Source organism: Anomaloglossus baeobatrachus, chromosome 7 (assembly GCF_048569485.1).
Source record: "Anomaloglossus baeobatrachus isolate aAnoBae1 chromosome 7, aAnoBae1.hap1, whole genome shotgun sequence".
NCBI classification, from domain to species: domain Eukaryota; kingdom Metazoa; phylum Chordata; class Amphibia; order Anura; family Aromobatidae; genus Anomaloglossus; species Anomaloglossus baeobatrachus.
In genome coordinates, this window is record NC_134359.1 from 248,213,731 (window position 1) to 248,238,793 (window position 25,063).

The 25,063-nt window shown below is 46.0% G+C and overlaps 1 protein-coding gene across 1 annotated transcript in view; it reads right to left on the reverse strand.

Annotated features, from left to right (window-relative positions):
* LOC142246682 (uncharacterized) overlaps positions 1–25,063 on the reverse strand; it is a 451,192-nt gene that overhangs the window by 374,390 nt on the left and 51,739 nt on the right. Inside the window, 2 exon segments of the mRNA XM_075319747.1 lie at positions 11,296–11,423; positions 13,338–14,233. Coding sequence (XP_075175862.1) covers positions 11,296–11,423; positions 13,338–14,233 — 1,024 coding nt within the window.

Here is a 25,063-nt window from a genome sequence, read left to right on the forward strand (position 1 = left end):
AAAGGAACATTTCAATTAGGCACAAGACATTCCTTCTTTCCTTATGTAAATTTTATTGCATTCGTCACTATACAATATCTCCCTTGCCGCACATATACTCGTACAATCCAGATCATATCGCCTTACCACCTGGTCAGTTTATTTGGATTAGGACGAGCAAGGTCACCACACACTTTGTCCTCAGGTTTTCCCTCACCTGAATGCTACGTTCTGTCCATATATCTGTGTATTTCTATGTTCCTGTATTCTGAGATCCTCTATAAAATTACAATAAACACTGAAAAATTATTGCAATAATGACATTTTCAATACACTTAAAAACACACAAAAAAAATCAGCAAATAACAGATGTAAAGGGCTTAGAAAAAGTATTCAACAGTATTCATACCCCATGTACCTTTCCACAGTTTTTCACCTTACACCTAGAAACTTAAATGCATTTCTTTGGTATTTTATCTGCCATACTAATACAAAGTAGCAAGTATTTGTGACGTGTTATCATCACTATCTATAACTCATCCATGAAATCAAGAAGAAATCCCGACACTCACATAACTCGTAGCCGGCTTATTTTTTTCTTCACCATCTGAACATTTCAGCTCATCTCGAACTTTCAACATCAGTGAAACATTAAGCAATGAATACAAAATATAATCAATCCCAAGGAAGGGACATCATTACATCAGTATTAATTATACAACATCTGAACAAAATTCATATATCTTATAATTACAAATAATATTGAATCTTAAGTAGTGCAACTGTACCGCCCCGGGGCTCAGCCGGCTGCCGAGCCGCTCGGATCCGTGCTCGTCGGTGGGTGGCTCGAGCCTCTCATGGACCCAGGGGAATCCCGCCGCCTCTCTGCAAAGGGGGGTGTTTGTTGGTTTTGGGGGTTTGTTGTATAGTTTGTGACGCCACCCACGGTGCTGTGGTGAATGTGGATGGACACCACCGCTGCCGTTAACTAGGCTCCTGGGGACGGTGTTATGCAGCTTTGGTGTTAACCCCTCCGTGGGTAGGGGGTGATGTTGTTGCGGTGCGGTGCTCAGCCCGAGGGCACTGGTGTACTGACAGTCACAAACACTCTGGCGTCCTTGGTAAACCAAACAAGATGATGGACGGTGCCCGCAGCTGGCTGCGCTTCTCCCCGTACTTCGGGTTGATGGTTGCCGCCTTTCTCCTGCACCTTTCTAATGTGGTTTGTTGCTGCCTTTGCTTCAGCGATGGTAGTACGCTCACCAGCTGTGTGTGTGTGCTGAAGGAAATCGTTTGCCTACAGCCCTTTCAGTCACCCACCCAAGCAAACCTAGCCTTGGTGCTGCCCCTAAGCAACAGGCAGCACGCCTTTTCCCCAGTCCAGGAACCAAAACGAGCCAGGTGTTGCTTCAAATGGACCAGATACAAAGTTCCATATCCGTTAGTCTCTGCAGAGGGCCCACGTCCAGGGGACCCCTGTCCTGGAGGGTCGTCACCCGTTACAGTGGTGATAGGGCCTCGGCCATCACATACCCGCAGGCCCTTCCTCCAGTCTGCCTCTCCGGAGGCTGTGGGACTGAAAGGGTTGTCCAGGGGGCTATTTACAAAGCCCAAAAGTTATTGGGTGGCCTGCTAGTTCTCAGCCTTGTCTTTTGTAAATGGGGGCAAAACAAAGTCCCAACGGGGACGGGCAGATTGTTCCCAACGGGGACTTTTAACATGGCAGCCGGGATCCGCTGCCTTTACTCATCTTCTTCTATGTACTCCTCCTCCAGCTCCACATCAGGGTTGTACGGTGGGGGAGGGGACTGGGAGCGTCCCGGGCCTTCTTGGCGTGCCCGTCTTTGGTCACTAAGGGCAAACCAGCCCCTCTCCCCGCAATGCCGGGTGTAAGTGACCAGCTCACCGGGCTCCAGGTCACGGTCCGGGTGACCCATTGGCAGATGCGGGTACACATCCCGATGGGACACGAAGATTTACGCCTCCAGGCCGGGCTCAAACAAAACCCCCATCCTCTGTCGGGGTCGAACCGCCGGACTTGGCCTTCGTATCTCGGGCCCCGTACCCAGTAAGTGGCAGTCCGAAGGTTTTCCTTTTCCCTGATAGTACAGGCCAGCACCTCTGCCTTCTTCTTTTCCCAGGCTGCTATCTCCCGGCCCAGCTGGTTAGGCTGCCGCTCCCAGTACGGAGCGTCTGTCTGCTCCCTGTGCGCGTGGGTGGGGCCCAGCCGGTGCTCCCCGCTGCTGGCTACGACAGGCACCATCTGCTTTGGGGAGCCCCGCTGTGTCGCGGCCTGCTGTGCTGCCTTGCAGCAACGACCCTGCGCCGCCTCCGCCAAGGCCTGGGGTTTGGGAGCGGTCAGCTTTACCTGCCGGGTGGACTTTCGGGCAACATCCGCCTCCTTCTTGGCCGGGCGGACTGCCGGGGCCTGGGCCTCCTGTAGTACGGGCACTTCCGGGACCGGCGGGTCCACTTTGAAAACGGGCACCTTCCACGGCAACGGGATTGGTGCGGATCGCAGGAGCGGCCGTCCGCGGGCTGCTTCTACAGATGGGCCCTCACAGGCTTTCGGGATGGACTCTGCCGCTGGTGTCGGGGGCAGCAGACCGATCGGGGAAGCAGCAACATCCGGTACGGGCGGTGGAGGAGGCAGCAGGGGAAGCAGGAGCAGACCGGGTACCTCAGCCGCACCGGCTGATCCCTCTGGAATACAGGGGCGTGGGTTGCTCTTCCGCTCCTCCAAACTTGCCTCCATCTCACGTGCCTGCACGGCCGAAGCTATCTCCCCCATTTCGGCCGCCCATCGCTCCATGAGGTACCTCTGTGGCGCCCCTGAGGCTTAAGTCACCACAGATATATTGCACCTCAGCCGGAGGTGTGGTATCCCGTCCCGGGTAAGAATGGGGTCATCTACCGGTTCACAGACAAAACTTGCACACACCAATTGGTAGGCATACACCGGGTCAGGGATAGTGGCAGTAACCCCATTAAGGATCAGATCAATGGGCCGTAAGTCCCATCCAATTGTCCCAAAGGTGTGGGTGGGGCCTAGCCAGAGGGAGTGTGGGAGGAGTCAGTGTGAGTGGATAGGGGAACCAGTCAGTCAGTTCCAGTGAGAGAGAGAAGGAGGAGGTTCCTGGTGAAGATCCTGGGGGTCCTGCTAGGCCCAGGTGACACCGAGAGAAAGGATTCCAGGGCCACGGAAGGACGGTAATCCCGTGGCCTGTTCCACTAGAAGATCGGGTGGAGGGATCCGGCTGCAAAGTCAGGGACGATCCCTAGACTGAGGGAAGAAAGACATTTCCTTAAAGTAAAAACCGAAGGCCTGGGGAGATAGCTGCAAGCCCCCAAGGCCACAACCCACCACAGACCACCGGTGAAGGGGCAAAATACGACTGAGGTCAGCCACCTTTGTACAGGCCCTGTGGTGGAGGCGCAAGACGATGCAGTTGAGCGCTGGGAGACAGCCAGAGAAAAGATACATAGAGGGGTGCACCGGTACTGGCCCTTGAACTATTCGGGATTGACGGAGGTCCATGACAGCGGATCCTGGCATACCGTGGGCTAACCGGTATGCTGCAGCACTAGTCCAAACAGTGAGTAAGCATCTTAACTGCAAGCCCTGTGTCGTCTGTTTAATCCCACATCACATCAACAAACACCATAGACTTTACCAAGCACCAAAGGTTGCCCCGGGGTACCGCTCTACCTGTGGAGAGCAAGAAACACCTCAGCTGCCATAACATCAGCCCCGGAGGTCCCTCCCAGCAGCTGCGGCGCCATAGCCGCAAATTACCACAGGTGGCGTCACGAACCTTATATAAACTTTATCACCATCTCCCCCAGACCGCCTCATTTAAATTGACTCCACCAGGGTCACGGAGCCGGGCCCCGCCACCGCTGACTACCCCGGACTAGTCCCGACACCAAGTAACCTAAGGCCCTGGGGCGGGCGAGTCACCTCACCTGCGCTTGCAATCGGCAGCACATCAGGGTCATCCGGGTTTCCACCCACGCCGCTGATCCGGATGCGGGCTCCGGGAACTCGGATTCTCCAGATGGGGCGGTCATGTTGCAGCTTGCGTATCCAGGAACCAGACGGGTGGCAGAGTCCTTGCGTTCCTGCCCTTTATCCCTTCGGTCACATGAGGCTGGATTTTCACCCGCCCCACCTTGGTTTTCTCCGGGCACTCCGCTTGCTTTCTGCACGGCTCTGTTCCCAGGGGGCGGGGCTTCACCTTATCACGCTCTTTTCACGGGGAAGACGAGTCTAGCGGGAAACTTTGCGCCACAGGAGAGTGACAAGATGGCGGATTCTGAAATTTTTCGGCGGGACGCCGCTGACTATTACTTCGAGGCACACTTCCACAGGTAAGTGGAGGAGTTCAATCCTGTTCGTGACGCCAAAAGAGAGTCCGGGGATGTACCGCCCCAGGGCTCGGCCGGCTGTTCAGCCGCTCGGATCCATGCTCGTCAGTGGGTGGCTCGAGCCTCTCACGGACCCGGGGGAATCCCACCGCCTCTCTGTAAAGGGGGGTGTTTGTTGGTTTTGGGGGTTTGTTGTATAGTTCGTGACGCCACCCACGGTGCTGTGGTGAATGTGGATGGACACCACCGCTGCCGTTAACTAGGCTCCTGGGGATGGTGTTATGCAGCTTTGGTGTTAACCCCTCCGTGGGTAGGGGGTGATGGTCCCGGGGCCCGAGATGTCGCTGCTCAGGCCTGCTCCACTCAAACTCACTCCTCTCACTTTCACTTCCTAAACTAGACTGACTTGATTTCCTGTCTCAGGCCATCAGAACTCCTCGGTGGGCGTGGTCAACCGCCTGGTCACGCCCCACCTGTTGTGGACTTCAGAACCTGAGAGAGGTTACTCAGGGTTTTCTGGTTGGCTGCTCTTACCCTTTTTAGGGGAAAGTGTTGTGCATGAGACTATCTGTGACTACCGGGCTAGTCCAGGGCGTCACACAACAATATCCATCAAAAAAAGAAAAAGAAACAAATTTACAGATCAACACAGAAAAAAGAAAATATATAATAAAATAATATATCAAAACCGTATACCAAAATAATATCATACCTTCTTATCATAATCATGGAATATATACAAACATAATTAGTAGAATGTATAATACATTTCTGAATGACATAACATATCTAAAGAGATTCAAATTATATATAGTAGTTTTTAATCATATTGCATCTAATCGCTGATACACCTTCCACTAAAGATACATTTCCAATAAATCTAATATATAAAGCTGAGTGTATGTGTGTATATGTCCACTAAAGGAATCCGTACCGTCGCATTTACAATCACAAAAGTTTGCACAGACGCCCCATGTGACTCAGGGAACGTCATAGACTATGTTTTGACAGGAAAATTTAACCCAGCGACAGAGACAGACTGAGAGACAGCAGAGACAGACAGACAGGCACAGAAAGAGAAAAAGGCACACAGGGAAATAGACAGAGATAAACAGAGACACATAGGAAAAAATAGCCAGACAGACAGAAAGAGACAGACAGAAAGACACACGGGGAAAAAGACAGACAAAGACAGACAGGCAAAGAGACAGACAGAGGCAGACAGGGAAAAAGACAGAGACAGACAGGGATAGACAGAGAAAGAGACAGACAAAGACAGACAGGGAAAAAAGACAGACAGGGAAAGAGACAGACAAGGATAGACAGGGGAAAAAAGACAGACAGGGAAAGAGACAGAGGCAGAAAAGGAAAGAGACAGAGGAAGACACGGAAAGAAGCAGACAGGGAAAGAGACAAACAGGGAAAGAGACAGAAAGGGAAAGAGACAGAGAAGCAGACAGGGAAAGAGACAGACAGGGAAATAGACAGACAGATAGAGAGAGAGAAAGAGAGAGACAGAGAGATAGAGAAACAGACAGGTAGAGAAATAGACAGGGAAAGAGACACAGACACACAGAGACTGACACACAAAGTGATAGAGAGAGACAAACAGAGAGACAGACAGAGAGACTGCTACAGAGACAAACAATTAGACACTGACAGAGACAGACAGACCCACTGACAGAGATAGACACAGACAGAGAAAGACACAGACAGACATACAGACAGACAGAGACAGACACACAGATAGACAGACAGACAGACAAATAGACAGAGACAGACAGAGAGAGACAGACAGATAGAGAGACAGACAAAGAGATACAGAGACAGACAGGGAAAGACAGACAGACAGACAGACAGAAGCAGACAGAGAAAGATACAGACAGACAAAGACTGACAGGCCAAGAGACAAACAGACAGAGAGAGACAGAAGCAGACAGGGAAAGAGACAAACAGAGACAGACAGAAGCAGACAGGGAAAGAGACACACAGACAGACAGAGAGGCACAGACAGACACAGACAGAAGCAGACAGGGAAAGAGACAGAAAGACAGACAGAGAGAGACTGGGAGAGAGACAGAGAAACAGTTACTATTACAGATAGTAATAATATATAAACTAAAAAATAACTTTTAAAGGAGGAGTGTTGGTGTCAAGTGAAAAAATAGCCAGAACAAATAGATCAACCAAAGTTCTAAAATAATATCTATCATATTTCACCATGATATGTTAGTCTGATTATATACCATTACAGACATACTAAATAGCATATATCCGCACATAATAACCTCTTTAAGGTAGTAAATGATCAAATCCTTACCTATTTTTACAATTTAATGTGGCTGTGAGGTCTAGAGAAAGTAGACAGAAGGAAGTTTATATTAATTTATTGAGCTTATATTCTCTATTCAAACCTCTAGGATATAAGGTCTGCAAAGTATGGATCCAAAATGCTCCCTATGTAGACTGGCCCTGAAAATTCCTGGGAAACTAACAGCTCTCCTGCCACCCAAACACTCCTGTTCTAACAAAGATGTTCCACAGCTACTATGCTAGACTGGATCCCTAACATGACCCTTCAAATGTCCCGACACGTTTCGTCATATTGACTCTTCAGGGGACACACTCTTATCTATGGAAAAAGGTCCACCAACCCAGCTAACTCAAAATAATACTGCTGTTATTTTCCGAGGGAATTTTCGATGGTAGCTATGGACCCTTTCCTGGTGGAAACACTCTGCACCCAGGCTCTTCTTGGAGTTGTTGAGACCATTCCATTATTCATTTACCCAATTTGTATATTGTATGCTGACCATTGTCATTCTGAAAAATTTTGGACTTGAGTATTGTGTGTTTTTATTTTGTGTTTTTTTTATGGTGGAAGGACCACTGTCTTTTCTCCCCTCCAAAAAAAAAGAGGAAAAAGACCTATTTTTTGTTGTGCATGTTTGTTTTTTTTGTTTAATCTTTCTTTATTGAATAATTCACAACAAAAAGACAAAGAACAGAAAGAGAAAAAGATCATCAGTATCATCAACATGACGTATACATCTTGTTACAGACTTAGATTGATTTTCATCCTGTATTCCTCATATTATTGCCACAATTATGCCCTATATTAACTAACAACTTATTGTAGCTAAAACTACTATATATTCTTACATTTGAAACAGAAGGAATACTTATATGTCAGTTATTGTAAAACAGTTTTTCACATCATGTGGGGAATCTCTTCTGTGTCCACACCTTTACATTGAAAAAATTCTAATACCCCACTGAGGTTATATGCACTTCCAAACTTGAATTTTTTGATCAAAAGAAAAAAGTACCATTACAGACATACTAAATAGCATATATCCGCACATAATAACCTCTTTAAGGTAGTAAATGATCAAATCCTTACCTATTTTTACAATTTAATGTGGCTGTGAGGTCTAGAGAAAGTAGACAGAAGGAAGTTTATATTAATTTATTGAGCTTATATTCTCTATTCAAACCTCTAGGATATAAGGTCTGCAAAGTATGGATCCAAAATGCTCCCTATGTAGACTGGCCCTGAAAATTCCTGGGAAACTAACAGCTCTCCTGCCACCCAAACACTCCTGTTCTAACAAAGATGTTCCACAGCTACTATGCTAGACTGGATCCCTAACATGACCCTTCAAATGTCCCGACACGTTTCGTCATATTGACTCTTCAGGGGACACACTCTTATCTATGGAAAAAGGTCCACCAACCCAGCTAACTCAAAATAATACTGCTGTTATTTTCCGAGGGAATTTTCGATGGTAGCTATGGACCGTTTCCTGGTGGAAACACTCTGCACCCAGGCTCTTCTTGGAGTTGTTGAGACCATTCCATTATTCATTTACCCAATTTGTATATTGTATGCTGACCATTGTCATTCTGAAAAATTTTGGACTTGAGTATTGTGTGTTTTTATTTTGTGTTTTTTTTTTATGGTGGAAGGACCACTGTCTTTTCTCCCCTCCAAAAAAAAAAGAGGAAAAAGACCTATTTTTTGTTGTGCATGTTTGTTTTTTTGGTTTAATCTTTCTTTATTGAATAATTCACAACAAAAAGACAAAGAACAGAAAGAGAAAAAGATCATCAGTATCATCAACATGACGTATACATCTTGTTACAGACTTAGATTGATTTTCATCCTGTATTCCTCATATTATTGCCACAATTATGCCCTATATTAACTAACAACTTATTGTAGCTAAAACTACTATATATTCTTACATTTGAAACAGAAGGAATACTTATATGTCAGTTATTGTAAAACAGTTTTTCACATCATGTGGGGAATCTCTTCTGTGTCCACACCTTTACATTGAAAAAATTCTAATACCCCACTGAGGTTATATGCACTTACAAACTTGAATTTTTTGATCAAAAGAAAAAAGTAAGAACGAGATAAGAAAGAGTAAGAACTGAAGAAAAGAAGGGTAGTATTAGAAGGGTGCACAAGAAGGGCCAAGGGGAAGGGAAGGAGAGCTAGGAGTGACGGGTGTCAAAAAGGGTTCGATAATCATTAGTATCCTTATATAATATCCATGGCGTCCATATTTTCAGGAACCTTTCCGTATTGCCCTCCGCTTCTGCTGACAGATCCTCCATATGATGGATATATGCAAATTCCTGCTGCCACTCCCCCAAGGACGGAACCTCTATTGATCGCCAATGTCTGGGTATCACTGCCCTTGCTGCCATTAGACAAAACCGTAATAGGCCCCCCTTTTGGGCTTTGAAGGACCCAGGAAGCATGGATAATAATGCTATTTGAGGGGACTGTGGCACCACCTCTCCAGTTATTTTCGTGTATGTCTGAAAAACTGCCTCCCAAAACGGTTTGATTTTAGAACAGTCCCACCACACATGTAACATTGTACCACGTTCAGTTTCACAGCGCCAACACATCTCAGAAACCGATGGAAAAATCCTGTGGAGCCTCACCGGGTATTGATACCACCTTGTCAAAATCTTATAGTTTTTCTCTTTTGCGTGTCCAGCAGTAGACATTTTGTGAGTAAATATATATGCTTTCTGTTTTTGCTCGTCTGTGAAGGTCGTCCCCATCTCCTCCTCCCAGTTGGTCATAAAATTAGGATCTGAGTCCGCAGAGGGAACAGCCCGCCCCAACAACTTATAAATAATTGATATCAGATGGGGGGGCAACGATTCCTGCATGAACAATTTCTCAAAGGGTAAAGCTGAAGCAATTGCCAAATGTCGTCCTCCCTTTGATCGAGCACTAACAAATGAGAGTAATTGCCTATACTCAATCCACGATAGGGTCTGGGGGGGATCCATATTCTGCATGTCTGCAAAAGACATCAAATTGGACCCAGCCATGGCGTGGTATAACCTGTCCTCCCGCCGCACGCTCCATCTCAGAAAATTGGAACGGCCGATTCCCGGAGGGAATTCTGGATTGGACAAAATTGGTGCAAGGAGGAAAGGACACCCCACCAACCCGCCTTTCTGTTTTATTTGATCCCATACCTTCAATGTAGCACGAATCAAAAAATCTGCAGAAGTTAATCCCACCCCCTCCCGGGACTCTATCCATGGTAAATATTTTAAGGGGACTGATGAGCTCTCCTGTTCCAATGTGATCCATTTTTTAGAATTTGCATTGAAATGCCAGTCAAATAATCGAACCAGCAGGGCCGCCCGATGATATCCATGGAGGTCTGGAAGTCCAGCACCCCCCGTAGAAGTGGAACGAGTAAGCGTTTGATATTTTACTCTAGCTCTGGAGTGTCCCCAGACAAATTGAATCAGTGCGGACCTGAGGGTTCGAAAAAAGCTCGCTGGAGGGAGTATCGGGACCGCCTGAAAAATGTACAGAAATCGAGGGAGTATGTCCATCTTAAACGTATTTATACGTCCAAACCAGGAAATGGGTTTTTTATGATAAGTTAATAGATCTTTGACCGTTCGTGACAAAAGCGTCTGATAATTCATGGAATAAAGGGATTCCAAATCAGCAGGGACATTTATTCCCAAATATTTTATTGCTTTAGGCTGCCATTTAAATGGAAAGTTACTTTTGGCCATTGACACCTCCTGAGATTGTAAAGTGACATTTAGAGCTTCCGATTTGGAGTGATTGACCCTAAAATTGCTTAGGTCCCCGAACCTTTCAAATTCCACCAACAGAGAGGGAAATGTGATGTGTGGTTGGGAAACATATAGTAATAAATCATCAGCATACAATGCCGCCTTATATGTTCGTCCTCCTATGCGCAGACCGTGTACACTGGGATTTCCTCTAATCGCATTAGCAAGATGTTCCATTGTTATAACATACAATAGCGGGGAAAGAGGGCATCCCTGCCTTGTTCCATTTTGAATGTTAATAGGTTTTGATAGTGAGCCATTTGCTTTAATGCGGGCTGATGGGCATGTGTATAAGGACAAAATTTTATTTAAGAAACATGGACCTATTCCTATTTGTTTTAAAGCTGCCCTCAGGAAATCCCAATGCACACGGTCGAATGCTTTTTCTGCATCTATGGATAGCAGGCCGAGCGGCTGGGACTTTGATCTAGCGTGCGCTATGAGCAACAAAGTTTTATTAACATTGTCTCGTGCTTCCCTACCCTGTATGAACCCCACCTGATCTGCATCGATTATAGAGGGGAGGAGGGGGGCCAGCCTATTAGCCAGTACCTTAGAAAATAGCTTTATATCAATGTTTAGTAATGATATTGGTCTATAATTAGACACCATAGTAGGGTCCTTGCCGGGTTTCGGAAGGACCGTAATATGGGCCTCTAATGACTGAGCTGCAAATGGGGTTGTCTCAGAGATTGCATTAAAGACTTTTGTGAGGAATGGAGTAAGCAACTCTTGAAAAATTTTATAAAATGCTGGAGAGAAGCCGTCAGGGCCTGGACTCTTTCCAGCCGGGGTATTCTTAATGACCGTACCCACCTCCTCCTCTGTAAACCGAACCTCTAGTTGTTGAACATCATCATTTTCCAAAATCGGTAAGGCAGTGTCCATCATGTACTCCTCCATTCGTTTAGTCCGAGTCTGTGACTCCAAATCGGAGAATTTCCCTTGGATATTATATAAATCAGAATAGAACACCCTCAGCTCTTCCAAGATTTCTGTTGGGTTACTCACTTCCCCCCCTCCTCTCCGCTTCAGACAAGGAATGAACGTTGTATTATTTCGCGGGTGCAGGAGACGGGATAGGGGCCTGCCACACTTATCTGAATGCTGGTAGAGGAAACATTTATAATGATTGCGATACCGAAGGTATTTTTCATTTAAAAGGGTCCTAAGCTCCTCCCTACATCTCGTGAGCTCTGCCAACGTCTCCGTCGTTTGGTTACGTTTATGCATTGTCTCTAGCCTGTGTATCCGATCTAACAGCTCCTGTGTTTGAATGACTTTCAGTTTCTTGATACGTGCCCCGTGCTTTATCAGCACCCCTCTGATCACACACTTGAAAGCCTCCCATTGTAGAGGCAATGAAGTGGAATCCAATTCGTGAGTAGACAGGAAGGCCCCAATAGAATTTTTAATATCATTCATGCAAATTGAATCCTTAAGCAAATTGTCATTGAGCCTCCATGTCCACTCCCGTCTCAAGCTATCCGGGGGTGAAAAAACCAAAAAGATCGGGGCATGATCGGACCACACAATGTTACCGATCGTGGGGTTCGGTCGCCAAGCTAACACACAGTGGCTAACTAGAAACAAGTCTATACGACTATATGAGTCATGGGGGCTGGAATAAAAGGTATAGTCCCTACCCGTAGGATGTATACCACGCCATATGTCGATCAATTGCATTTGATGAATATCCCGCTTCAGAGATGTCAGGCGCTTCAAAGGCACGGCGCTCCTTCCAGATGAAGTATCCACTGAGGGATTCAAAGACAAATTAAAATCTCCTCCTAGTATCACTATTCCCTCTGCGAACCCAGAAACCACTTGCAGAAAGTCCCTACACGCCTGTGCCTGACCCACATTGGGGGCGTACCATCCTGCAACTGTATACACTGTATTAGATATCCGGAGTTTGATAAGCACATATCTGCCCTCTGCGTCTAGTTTTGTGTCTATAATAGAGTGTGGCACGCTCCTATGTATAGCCAGCAATACACCCCTGGAACGAGATTCAGTGTTGGCACTGTGAAACCATGTCACGTAATTGCGATCTCTCAGGTTTGGGACATGACCCACTTTGAAGTGTGTTTCCTGAAGTAACAGGATATGGACCCTCTGATTGTGCATTTCGTTTAATATTTTTGACCGTTTTTGTGGAGTATTAAACCCCTTCGTATTTAAGGACCCAAATTTCAACTCTGCCATAGTTACACTCCTAGCTGCTTAAAGGACAAGGAAGGAACACGGGGAACGGGAAGATGAATATCAGATAAGGGGTAGACAATAGAAAAAAAAAAAAAAAAAGAGTATAGAAATAGGTCAGAAAAGGAAGAAAAAAAGAATTAGAGAGAAGACAATAACCAAGAAAACAATTCAAAAGATAACTCCTAAGGACCTCTGTCCACGCTGCTGGGGAAAACTGTATACAGCTATACCTTGGCCAGCACGGTATAGCACCCCCTATGGGGAAGTGGACTTTCCAGGGAGATACGCTCCCACCTGCACGGATCTGCACCACCTTTCTTAAACTTGTATGTTACTAGCTATAATATACCAGAAAGTAAACCATAACATTTCCCATCCTATAACCCAATATGAGATAATACCAAACTCATCAAATAATGAACGTCGGATCGTCTCCGTAGGTCGGGACCCACACTTCTCAAGTAACTGTAAATGGAAATATAGGTTACAATGCCGACTTTTAAACCCATCTAACTGCTGCGACGGGGCACACACCCCCTGTTACAAGAGTGATTCGACATATCCTCTCTGAACGGCCCCCTGGCAATCTCAGCCGAGATCCACAGGTGCCCCTCTCCGATTCCTCCGGAGGGCGGCTGCAGGTGGCTCACCTCCCGGGATTCCCGGGGGTAAGAATGGCCAGTCCTGGATTGTTACTGAAGGTATTTGGAGAGCCGCTGTAAATGCTGGAATTCCGCCAGGGTGGCTAAGAACATGCATCCTTCCTGCCCTCCGGACTCTCAGGCGAAAGGGAAACCCCCATGTATATGGAATATTTCGCTGACGCAATAGCTCCAGCAGGGGTCTCAGAGCCTTTCTCTTCTGCAGAGTCCATCTGGACAGGTCCGGTAAAATCTGGATCTTTCGACCTTGATAAAGTAGGTTCTCAGATTGGCGGGCATGAGCCATGATATTATCTTTAAGTCGGTATTTGTGCACTTTGCAGATAACATCTCTGGGATAATCTGGATCCTGCGCTTTAGGGCCCAGTGCTCTGTGTACCCGATCCAGCTCCAAGGGAGAGTCCACAGGAACTTGCAAAATTTTATTGAAAATATGGCATAAAGTCTCATCCAAAGCTGCGGGTTCAATTGACTCGGAGAGGCCGCGCACCCTTATGTTGTTGCGCCTATTTCTGTTTTCTATATCATCCAGCATATCCGCCAGGTATTGAAGCTGCATAGTATGGGATGCAATTCCAGCCTCTTGGTCTGTCGCCCTGGACGATAATGACTGTACAGAAGATTCCACTGCGGTGACCCTTTCTCCCATCTGCAGCACTTCATCTCTGAGCCCAGAGAGCTCTGCTTTATAAGAGCTCTCCAGTCTGGATACATACTGCTCCATGTCTTCCTTTGTGGGGATATTTTTAATATGTGCACTTAATTCCCCAATGGCCCGCCATAGCTGGCTGATATCCTGGTGGTTTTGTGATCCCTCCTGACTGTTGGTCTGTGGAGCACTAACGCTCAGACTGCCCCTGCTGTGATTATCTGAGCCCGGGCAGCTGGAGAATAGAGCCTTGGTTATGTGAGGCTGCACACTCTTCTCTTTATCTTTACTGGGCTCTCTGGCTGTCACAACACTGTCTGTGCCTCCCATCCCCCTCACCTCAGCGTCTGCATGGCACTGCACTGTGTGGCCTGCCTGGACACCGGCTCCTGCAGACCCAGCATTATCTTGCTCTTTTATCTCAGATGAGGATGTCATCCCCCTCTCACTGGGGCAATCAGCACTCACTGCTCCACGGACGTCTGTTTCTTTCACTTTCACTGCAGGCTCTGCCTCAAATGCTGCTGCTGCCTCTCTGCACATAGCACGGCTGCTCCTGGTGTTTATGGACACGTCGGCCATCTTAAGTGTATCTCCTGCTGGAGCTGTCCTCACCATGTAGCGCCTGATGCTTGGAACTGGTGCTTTTGGCTGGGCTGAGGTGGGCTGGGGGTCTTCTTTCTTTTTTCTATTACCCATTCGCCCAGAATGGGCTCTGTGGTGGTACTCTGGAGTGGTGATTCACTGCACAGATGCTGGAGCTGATCAGACACACGTCCTCATCCCTCCATGGTCAGGCCAAACCCCCCTGTGCATGTTTTTTTGAGTAAAAATATTAGTGGCATCCTGGGCTGGTCATTATTTATGATCCTTTGTGATATTATTGACCATTGTTTTACTCCATCTCCTTGGTATCGCTCACCAACCCAGGAGCTTTCAGTTGTTTGGTTGTCCTATGAGACCTTAATGGGTGATCACAAGGGGGGATAAGATGGAGAATGTCCTCAGGATGTGAGTCATGAGAAAATGGAGGCTTTCTACCCAGAATACACCGCAAAGGAGAGGGAAAAGAAGGATAAAAAACAAGACTGGTGCTGATAAAGTTTGGTCACTAGAAGGAGCTCTAGACAAGCATAGTAAAGAAGACAGATATACAGCAAAACAAAAGAACACAGATTAAATGCAAAAGGCAGAACTTCAACATATAGGAACCCTCATGGATAGAGGTGATGGAACCCACCAAAATCCGGGACCGGCGGATCACTCCCGGATTGAAAAAAAAGTCCGGATCCGCTCCGGATTCCGGTGCCTATATAAGTCTATGGGGACCAGAATCAAGAGATTAAAAACATTTGTGGAGGGGATAGGGGAGTAAGAGTACGCGCAGTGTACTCACCCGAGGCTGTGTCATGGCAGCAAACTCCTTCCGAGTCACACTTTTCCCTTCCGGGGCCGACAATTCAATATTCATTGTTTTGCCCACCCACCGGCACGTGTAATTGGTTGCAGTTAGAAGTGCTCCCACCCTGAGTGGCAGTGTGTCAGCTGACTGCAACCAATCACAGGCGGCAGGACAGCTGGTGGGCAAGGAAAGCAGTGCAAGTGTCTACAGGTCAGCATGGTGAAAGTGCATGCGTTTCAGAAACACATGCACATTGCTGTCAGAAGTGTGCATGGCTGTGCTGGTAATGCAGCTTTTTTTTATTATTATTAAAATAAATAATTAAAAAAAAAAAAAACCACGACGTGCGGTCCCCCTAATTTTGATACCCAGCCAAGATGAAGCCAGCTGGGGGCTTGTATTCTCAGCCCGCAGCCACCCGTTATTGCCTCCTCTATTAGATGTGACAATCGCAGTGCTTTACTGGCTCTTCCCGTTGGCATGGAGCGGTGCCAATCAGGGTAATAAGGGGTTAATAGTAGCGCACAGCTGCTACTAATCCCTAGGTTAATGATAGCACAGGCATCTATGAGATACCTGCATCACACCTGTAAATGAAAGTAAATAAACACAGACACAGAGAAAAATCCTTTATTTGGAATAAATTACAAACACACACCCTCCTTCACCTCTTTATTAACCACCAACACCCTGCAGGTCGGGTGTAATCCACAAGAGGTCCCACGCCACTTCAGCTCTGCTACATAACACAGCCAGCAGCCATAGAGCATGACCGCTGGCTGTGCAGATAATGACTTAGCCACGATGACTGTACGGCAGGCAGATATTGTCAAAGGCTGGGGGTGCGTCTGCCTGCAAACAAATCACAGACGAGAGGACGGCCGGTGGGTGGGGAAAACACAGAAAGTTGTGTGTATACGATGCACAGTACAGGAAGTGAATGTGCGACCCGGAAGCAGTGTGCCGCCATGACACCGAGTCTCGGTAAGTATGAAACGCTGTTTTATATCTGTTTTTATTTGTTTTCAATTATTTTCCCCGGTGCCAGATCCGGATCATGCACCCGGAATCTCGTATCCGGGTCCGGCACCCGGGCATCTTTGAACCGCACGGATCCGGACTTTTACAGTCCGGAACCTCAGGAGTCTTCTGAGCATGCTCAGTGCGCATCTGAAGACGAGAAGCAAGCACCCGGATAACAAGGCTACGGGAATGGTAAGTGCGCACGTGCGGGATCTCAAGGAGTGACGGGATGTCGCTCATGTAAATCCATGGTATCACGCCCACAGGGGCTTGATACCACGGAAAACATGCAAACGCCCAAAGGGCGATGCGATGCCCATGTGTTACATCACCACCGGGGTCCGCTCCATCGACATCTACTCCGATCGCCAGACGACGCCGTGTTCCTGCCGTGGATAGTGCTGGTGGTGGCAGAGGAGTCGATGCCAGCGGCGCCGGTGGGCGCAGGCTCCGCTCATCCACTGGTCTGGATTTCCTGGGAATCTGCAGTGCCACTGACTGACTGTAGGTGGCGGGTGTCTCCCAGCTGAAGTACCATGATTCAGCTACAGCCTAGCCTATGGGAAGACACCACACCCTTTTTAATGCCCCTCCTGTCTGCTGACCTCTGCCAGAGATAGTTCTGAAAATTCTGGCTCCTTTTTCGTCCTGTTCTGCGATTTCGTGTGCTGATTACCACTTGTTTCCTGACTACCCTCCTGCCTGCTGTTTTTGTACATCGCTGCCTGATCCGGTTTTGACCTATGCTTGTTTCTGATTACATCCTTGTCTGCCGATTCTGTCCCTGTTCCGCAATTCCTGGTTTGACCCTGCCTGACGACTACTCTCTCAGACTACAGCCTTCCACAGGTAGTGATCTCCAGGGCCCTGTGTAATTCCAAATCCCTGTATAGGGGTTAAAGGGTTTCAGGGTTCTGGGAGTCCTGCTTGGTGAGTGGCTTCCCTCTAGCCTGTCCATTACAGCCCGTCTGAGTCTGTGGATCCAGGCAGGCGTTACACCATGGAGCTAGAGCCCGTGCTCATTTACATAGGGTACACATAAGTATTAAAACATATTTTAATACATGCGCATTACACAATATTACAACACGGAGATGGGTAGGAAGGTGTTAATAGGCCACACATCACCCTGCTACTAGGTTAGAACACATAAATTAAATGACAGGTTCCATTTAATTCTATAAGAATGACCTGTATGCAGAAGCTGAAAAAAATTCAATTTTTGTTACGTTATTGCATTGAGAACAAATTAAACAAGGGTATGTGCCATTTAGTAGATAAAGATTGGTGCTGTGGTTTCTTTAAACTCCTAAATAGAGTTGAGCGCGGTTCTAGGTTCGAGGTTCTCCAGTTCTAGGCTCGAGTGATTTTGGGGCATGTTCTAGATCGAACTAGAACTCGAGCTTTTTGCAAAAGCTCGATAGTTCTAGAAACGTTCGAGAACGGTTCTAGCAGCCAAAAAACAGCTAAATCATAGCTTGGTTTCTGCTGTAATAGTGTAAGTCACTCTGTGAATCACACTATTATCACATTTCAGTGTATAGTGTGCGTGAACAGCGCCTTCAGATCACTGCTGTTTCTATAATGGCGATCGCCATTTTTTTTTTTTTTTTTTCTTGTCTTCCTTCCCTAAGCGCGCGCGTCTTGTGGGGCGGTCCAGCATGTCAGCCAATCCCAGACACACACACAGCTAAGTGGACTTTTAGCCAGAGAAGCAACGGCATGTGTGATAGGATGTCCATGTCACATGTCCCTGCATTATAAAAACGAGTATCTGCCCGTCCGGACGCCATTATCTCTTCTGCGTCCTTGGTGTCAGACATCACTGTCGCATCTCCGTCCTCCTCACTGAGTCCTATAGCCGATACAGCTGTATGCGCTGCATACACAGCGTTAGACAGCTTAGGGAGAGCACTTTATAGCAGTCCTTTTAAGGGCTCTAAGCGGCAGGGTCAGAGCCATAGGTGACAGGTCCTGCAAACAGCAACAGCGTCTGTGTAGCCCAGGTCAGGGATTTCCTCCCTGCATTTCACCATTAGGAGGGAATAGAAAGGCAGGCTTCCATTCCTCTACCCAGAGCACCACAATCCTGCCACTGTACCCTCTTGTCCTCTGCACACTCCAACTGATTATAACTAAGCCATTATACTAGCAAACACTCAGTGTACCTAGTGGCATCCTATACGTGGCTATTGGACTTTGCTATAGTCCCACTAGTGCAAAGACATTTGCAGAGCACGTCTGCCTGCATTGCACACTACAACTTTTTTAAACTAAGCAATTTTACTAGCAAACACTCACTGTACCTAGTGGCATCCTAAACGTGGCTATTGGACTTTGCTATAGTCCCACTAGTGCAAAGACATTTGCAGAGCACGTCTGCCTGCATTGCACACTACAACTTTTTTAAACTAAGCAATTTTACTAGCAAACACTCACTGTACCTAGTGGCATCCTAAACGTGGCCATTGGACTTTGCTATAGTCCCACTAGTGCAAAGACATTAGCAGAGCACGTCTGCCTGCATTGCACACTACAACTCATTGTTACTAAGCCATTATACTAGCAAACACTCAGTGTACCTAGTGGCATCCTATACGTGGCTATTGGACTTTGCTATAGTCCCACTAGTGCAAAGACATTAGCAGAGCACATCTGCCTGCATTGCACACTCCAACTTTTTTAAACTAAGCAATTTTACTAGCAAACACTCAGTGTACCTAGTGGCATCCTAAACGTGGCCATTGGACTTTGCTATAGTCCCACTAGTGCAAAGACATTAGCAGAGCACATCTGCCTGCATTGCACACTCCAACTTTTTTAAACTAAGCAATGTTACTAGCAAACACTCAGTGTACCTAGTGGCATCCTATCTGTGGCTATTGGACTTTGCTATAGTCCCACTAGTGCAAAGACATTTGCAGAGCACGTCTGCCTGCATTGCACACTACAACTCATTGTTACTAAGCCATTATACTAGCAAACACTCAGTGTACCTAGTGGCATCCTATACGTGGCTATTGGACTTTGCTATAGTCCCACTAGTGCAAAGACATTTGCAGAGCACGTCTGCCTGCATTGCACACTACAACTTTTTTAAACTAAGCAATTTTACTAGCAAACACTCACTGTACCTAGTGGCATCCTAAACGTGGCTATTGGACTTTGCTATAGTCCCACTAGTGCAAAGACATTAGCAGAGCACGTCTGCCTGCATTGCACACTACAACTCATTGTTACTAAGCCATTATACTAGCAAACACTCAGTGTACCTAGTGGCATCCTATACGTGGCTATTGGACTTTGCTATAGTCCCACTAGTGCAAAGACATTTGCAGAGCACGTCTGCCTGCATTGCACACTCTAACTTTTTTAAACTCAGCCATTATACTAGCAAACACTCACTGTACCTAGTTGTATCCTAAACGTGGCTATTGTACTTTTGTCAATTCACAGTATTGGAACGTTATTTGCAGGACGTCTGCCTGCATTGCACACTCTAACTTTTTTAAACTCAGCCATTATACTAGCAAACACTCACTGTACCTAGTTGTATCCTAAACGTGGCTATTGTACTTTTGTCAATTCACAGTATTGGAACGTTATTTGCAGGACGTCTGCCTGCATTGCACACTCTAACTTTTTTAAACTCAGCCATTATACTAGCAAACACTCACTGTACCTAGTTGTATCCTAAACGTGGCTATTGTACTTTTGTCAATTCACAGTATTGGAACGTTATTTGCAGGACGTCTGCCTGCATTGCACACTCTAACTTTTTTAAACTCAGCCATTATACTAGCAAACACTCACTGTACCTAGTTGTATCCTAAACGTGGCTATTGTACTTTTGTCAATTCACAGTATTGGAACGTTATTTGCAGGACGTCTGCCTGCATTGCACACTCTAACTTTTTTAAACTCAGCCATTATACTAGCAAACACTCACTGTACCTAGTTGTATCCTAAACGTGGCTATTGTACTTTTGTCAATTCACAGTATTGGAACGTTATTTGCAGGACGTCTGCCTGCATTGCACACTCTAACTTTTTTAAACTCAGCCATTATACTAGCAAACACTCACTGTACCTAGTTGTATCCTAAACGTGGCTATTGTACTTTTGTCAATTCACAGTATTGGAACGTTATTTGCAGCACGTCTGCCTGCATTGCACACTATAACTTTTTTAAACTCAGCCATTATACTAGCAAACACTCACTGTACCTAGTTGTATCCTAAACGTGGCTATTGTACTTTTGTCAATTCACAGTATTGGAACGTTATTTGCAGCACGTCTGCCTGCATTGCACACTCTAACTTTTTTAAACTCAGCCATTATACTAGCAAACACTCACTGTACCTAGTTGTATCCTAAACGTGGCTTTTGTACTTTTGTCAATTCACAGTATTGGAACGTTATTTGCAGCACGTCTGCCTGCATTGCACACTCTAACTTTTTTAAACTCAGCCATTATACTAGCAAACACTCACTGTACCTAGTTGTATCCTAAACGTGGCTTTTGTACTTTTGTCAATTCACAGTATTGGAACGTTATTTGCAGCACGTCTGCCTGCATTGCACACTCTAACTTTTTTAAACTCAGCCATTATACTAGCAAACACTCACTGTACCTAGTTGTATCCTAAACGTGGCTATTGTACTTTTGTCAATTCACAGTATTGGAACGTTATTTGCAGCACGTCTGCCTGCATTGCACACTCTAACTTTTTTAAACTCAGCCATTATACTAGCAAACACTCACTGTACCTAGTTGTATCCTAAACGTGGCTATTGTACTTTTGTCAATTCACAGTATTGGAACGTTATTTGCAGCACGTCTGCCTGCATTGCACACTCTAACTTTTTTAAACTCAGCCATTATACTAGCAAACACTCACTGTACCTAGTTGTATCCTAAACGTGGCTTTTGTACTTTTGTCAATTCACAGTATTGGAACGTTATTTGCAGCACGTCTGCCTGCATTGCACACTCTAACTTTTTTAAACTCAGCCATTATACTAGCAAACACTCACTGTACCTAGTTGTATCCTAAACGTGGCTTTTGTACTTTTGTCAATTCACAGTATTGGAACGTTATTTGCAGCACGTCTGCCTGCATTGCACACTCTAACTTTTTTAAACTCAGCCATTATACTAGCAAACACTCACTGTACCTAGTTGTATCCTAAACGTGGCTATTGTACTTTTGTCAATTCACAGTATTGGAACGTTATTTGCAGCACGTCTGCCTGCATTGCACACTCTAACTTTTTTAAACTCAGCCATTATACTAGCAAACACTCACTGTACCTAGTTGTATCCTAAACGTGGCTATTGTACTTTTGTCAATTCACAGTATTGGAACGTTATTTGCAGCACGTCTGCCTGCATTGCACACTCTAACTTTTTTAAACTCAGCCATTATACTAGCAAACACTCACTGTACCTAGTTGTATCCTAAACGTGGCTATTGTACTTTTGTCAATTCACAGTATTGGAACGTTATTTGCAGCACGTCTGCCTGCATTGCACACTCTAACTTTTTTAAACTCAGCCATTATACTAGCAAACACTCACTGTACCTAGTTGTATCCTAAACGTGGCTTTTGTACTTTTGTCAATTCACAGTATGGGAACGTTATTTGCAGCACGTCTGCCTGCATTGCACACTCTAACTTTTTTAAACTCAGCCATTATACTAGCAAACACTCACTGTACCTAGTTGTATCCTAAACGTGGCTATTGTACTTTTGTCAATTCACAGTATTGGAACGTTATTTGCAGCACGTCTGCCTGCATTGCACACTCTAACTTTTTTAAACTCAGCCATTATACTAGCAAACACTCACTGTACCTAGTTGTATCCTAAACGTGGCTATTGTACTTTTGTCAATTCACAGTATTGGAACGTTATTTGCAGCACGTCTGCCTGCATTGCACACTCTAACTTTTTTAAACTCAGCCATTATACTAGCAAACACTCACTGTACCTAGTTGTATCCTAAACGTGGCTTTTGTACTTTTGTCAATTCACAGTATTGGAACGTTATTTGCAGCACGTCTGCCTGCATTGCACACTCTAACTTTTTTAAACTCAGCCATTATACTAGCAAACACTCACTGTACCTAGTTGTATCCTAAACGTGGCTATTGTACTTTTGTCAATTCACAGTATTGGAACGTTATTTGCAGCACGTCTGCCTGCATTGCACACTCTAACTTTTTTAAACTCAGCCATTATACTAGCAAACACTCACTGTACCTAGTTGTATCCTAAACGTGGCTATTGTACTTTTGTCAATTCACAGTATTGGAACGTTATTTGCAGCACGTCTGCCTGCATTGCACACTCTAACTTTTTTAAACTCAGCCATTATACTAGCAAACACTCACTGTACCTAGTTGTATCCTAAACGTGGCTTTTGTACTTTTGTCAATTCACAGTATTGGAACGTTATTTGCAGCACGTCTGCCTGCATTGCACACTCTAACTTTTTTAAACTCAGCCATTATACTAGCAAACACTCAGTGTACCTATTGGCATCCTAAACGTGGCTATTGGACTTTTGTCTATTCACACTACTGCAAATCAATGTGCAGCACCTCTGCATGACAACCTCGTGCTCTGTTTTTAATAAGCTATAATGATAGCACAAAATACTGCCATTTAGTGGCATCATAGAACTGGCTGTTGTATTCCATTAGTGCCCCACTGGTGACAAGCTATTTCTAGCACCTCTACATCACACCCTCATGCACATTTAGCTACGCTAATGTTATAGCAAACTCATGGAATTCATTGCTGCATTTCATAATTCGGAGGGATAGAAAGTCAGGCTTCCTTTAGCTTTTCCTTCTGCTCATAGACAGCATCTCCAAGACAAATTTCCCCTCCACGTCTAAGTGTGGAGAGGCAGCTAGTGCGCATGCGTGTGCCGATGTACCCCAGCTGCAGCATAATTACAGTGTTTCGCCTAGTGAGTATGCTCAGCCTGACTGTGCCATTCCTGACGCTAAGTCTTCATTTCGGGATACAGCGCATGCTCCCACACTAAGTGTGAAAAGCCTCTTTGCACAGGTGCTTGCATTCCGTGCCGGGTCTAAGTCCTGTTTTGTGCCTAGACACCATGCTAAAGCTGATAGTCTTTTTTCAGAGACTGTATTTCATGCTACTGAGCATGCTCAGGCACTTCCTGCATCAGAGACTAGGTCCGGTAATGAACTCTTTGGCCCTGGCCCTGATGTGGGGGTCCCATATAGACCACAGGGCATCAGGTGTCCTCCCAAATGGCTTGCAGAGGCCCACACCTATGACTTGTCATCGCATTATTGATGGTCAGACGATGACTGGTGAGGTGTTTGGGTCATGGCAGCCATGAGGTCATCATTGAAGTTGCGTTTCCAAATAGGACGCTAGTTATGCCACTCATGACGTGTCACTCTACTTTTGTCTCTAGGAGGTGCATTGTGGTTCACCCTGGTTTGGGGGAGACCCAGGTTATCAAAGGGGCTGGAGTCAACAAGGAGGTGCACAGTCTTCTATTATGCTCCGAAAGAGCACACCTCCATGTGTTGAACCCATTGCGGCTTTAGGCCAGAGGTAGGCAGGGATAGGGTGGTGGATGCAGGCCACCACCACAGTTGGTAACGCAGAACGGTTAAGACCAGCTCCTGTCCTAACAGTCCTGCTTGTGCAGCCCAGTGGCATTAACAGGCCTGCTGCTGCTGATGCGCCTGCTGTCCACAGGTGTGGCCCCAATGCACACGGTCAGCGTACTCAATGGCCCCTGTGTTGTTAACAGGGAGTTCCTGGGCTGGGTGGGCATGTGGACCCTGTGACGCTAACAGGGCTCACAGTCTCCAGATCCGAATGGCGTCTAACTCGGTTCAGGCTACTATTAGTTTCATAGCCACACAGCTCTGTATCCTCCACCAAACCTTCAAGTTGCCAACCTCTCCTTTTCCAACTGGGAGCACGGTGGACACTGACTGCTGATGGGGATATATACCTTTCTCTTTCTTTTCTTATTAATTTTCGTTATATAGCGGTCACAGATTATATACCACTTTATCCAAATCTGCCAGTCCCACTGTAAGAGATGTTGTTTCTTCAGCAAATGTTACAGTTGCTTAACCACCAAATCCACGGACCAAAATTTTTTTCCCCTTTCCAACACACCTGTTCCCCTTTCCAACAGCATCTGTCCTTTTTCAACTCATTTTGGGATATGACCAAAAGTGCAACTGTGCAGGGACACCGTACTCAACGCCATCTCAGCACAGCAGCCATCCCTCGGTCCCTCCGATGTGGACAAGTAAAAGACCATTTCCTCCTATCCATGACAAAGCGTTGAGATTCACTCTGTGCAGCACTGGTGTTTAGTGGAAAAGTAGATCTAAGATTGCGTACCACATTCTGCAGATACTCCTGTATACATGCGTCTATTTCTATGGCAGGAATTAGTTCGCCAAATTTTGTCTTGTACCGGGGATCTAACAGTGTGGCAACCCAGTATTCAGGATTACTTCAAATTCATACAATCTGAGGGTCATGTAGGTAGTGCAGCAAGAAGGCGCTCATGTGTCTTGTGCATCCAGGAGGACCAAGTCCTTGGTGTGTTGGTGGCAGAGAGGTG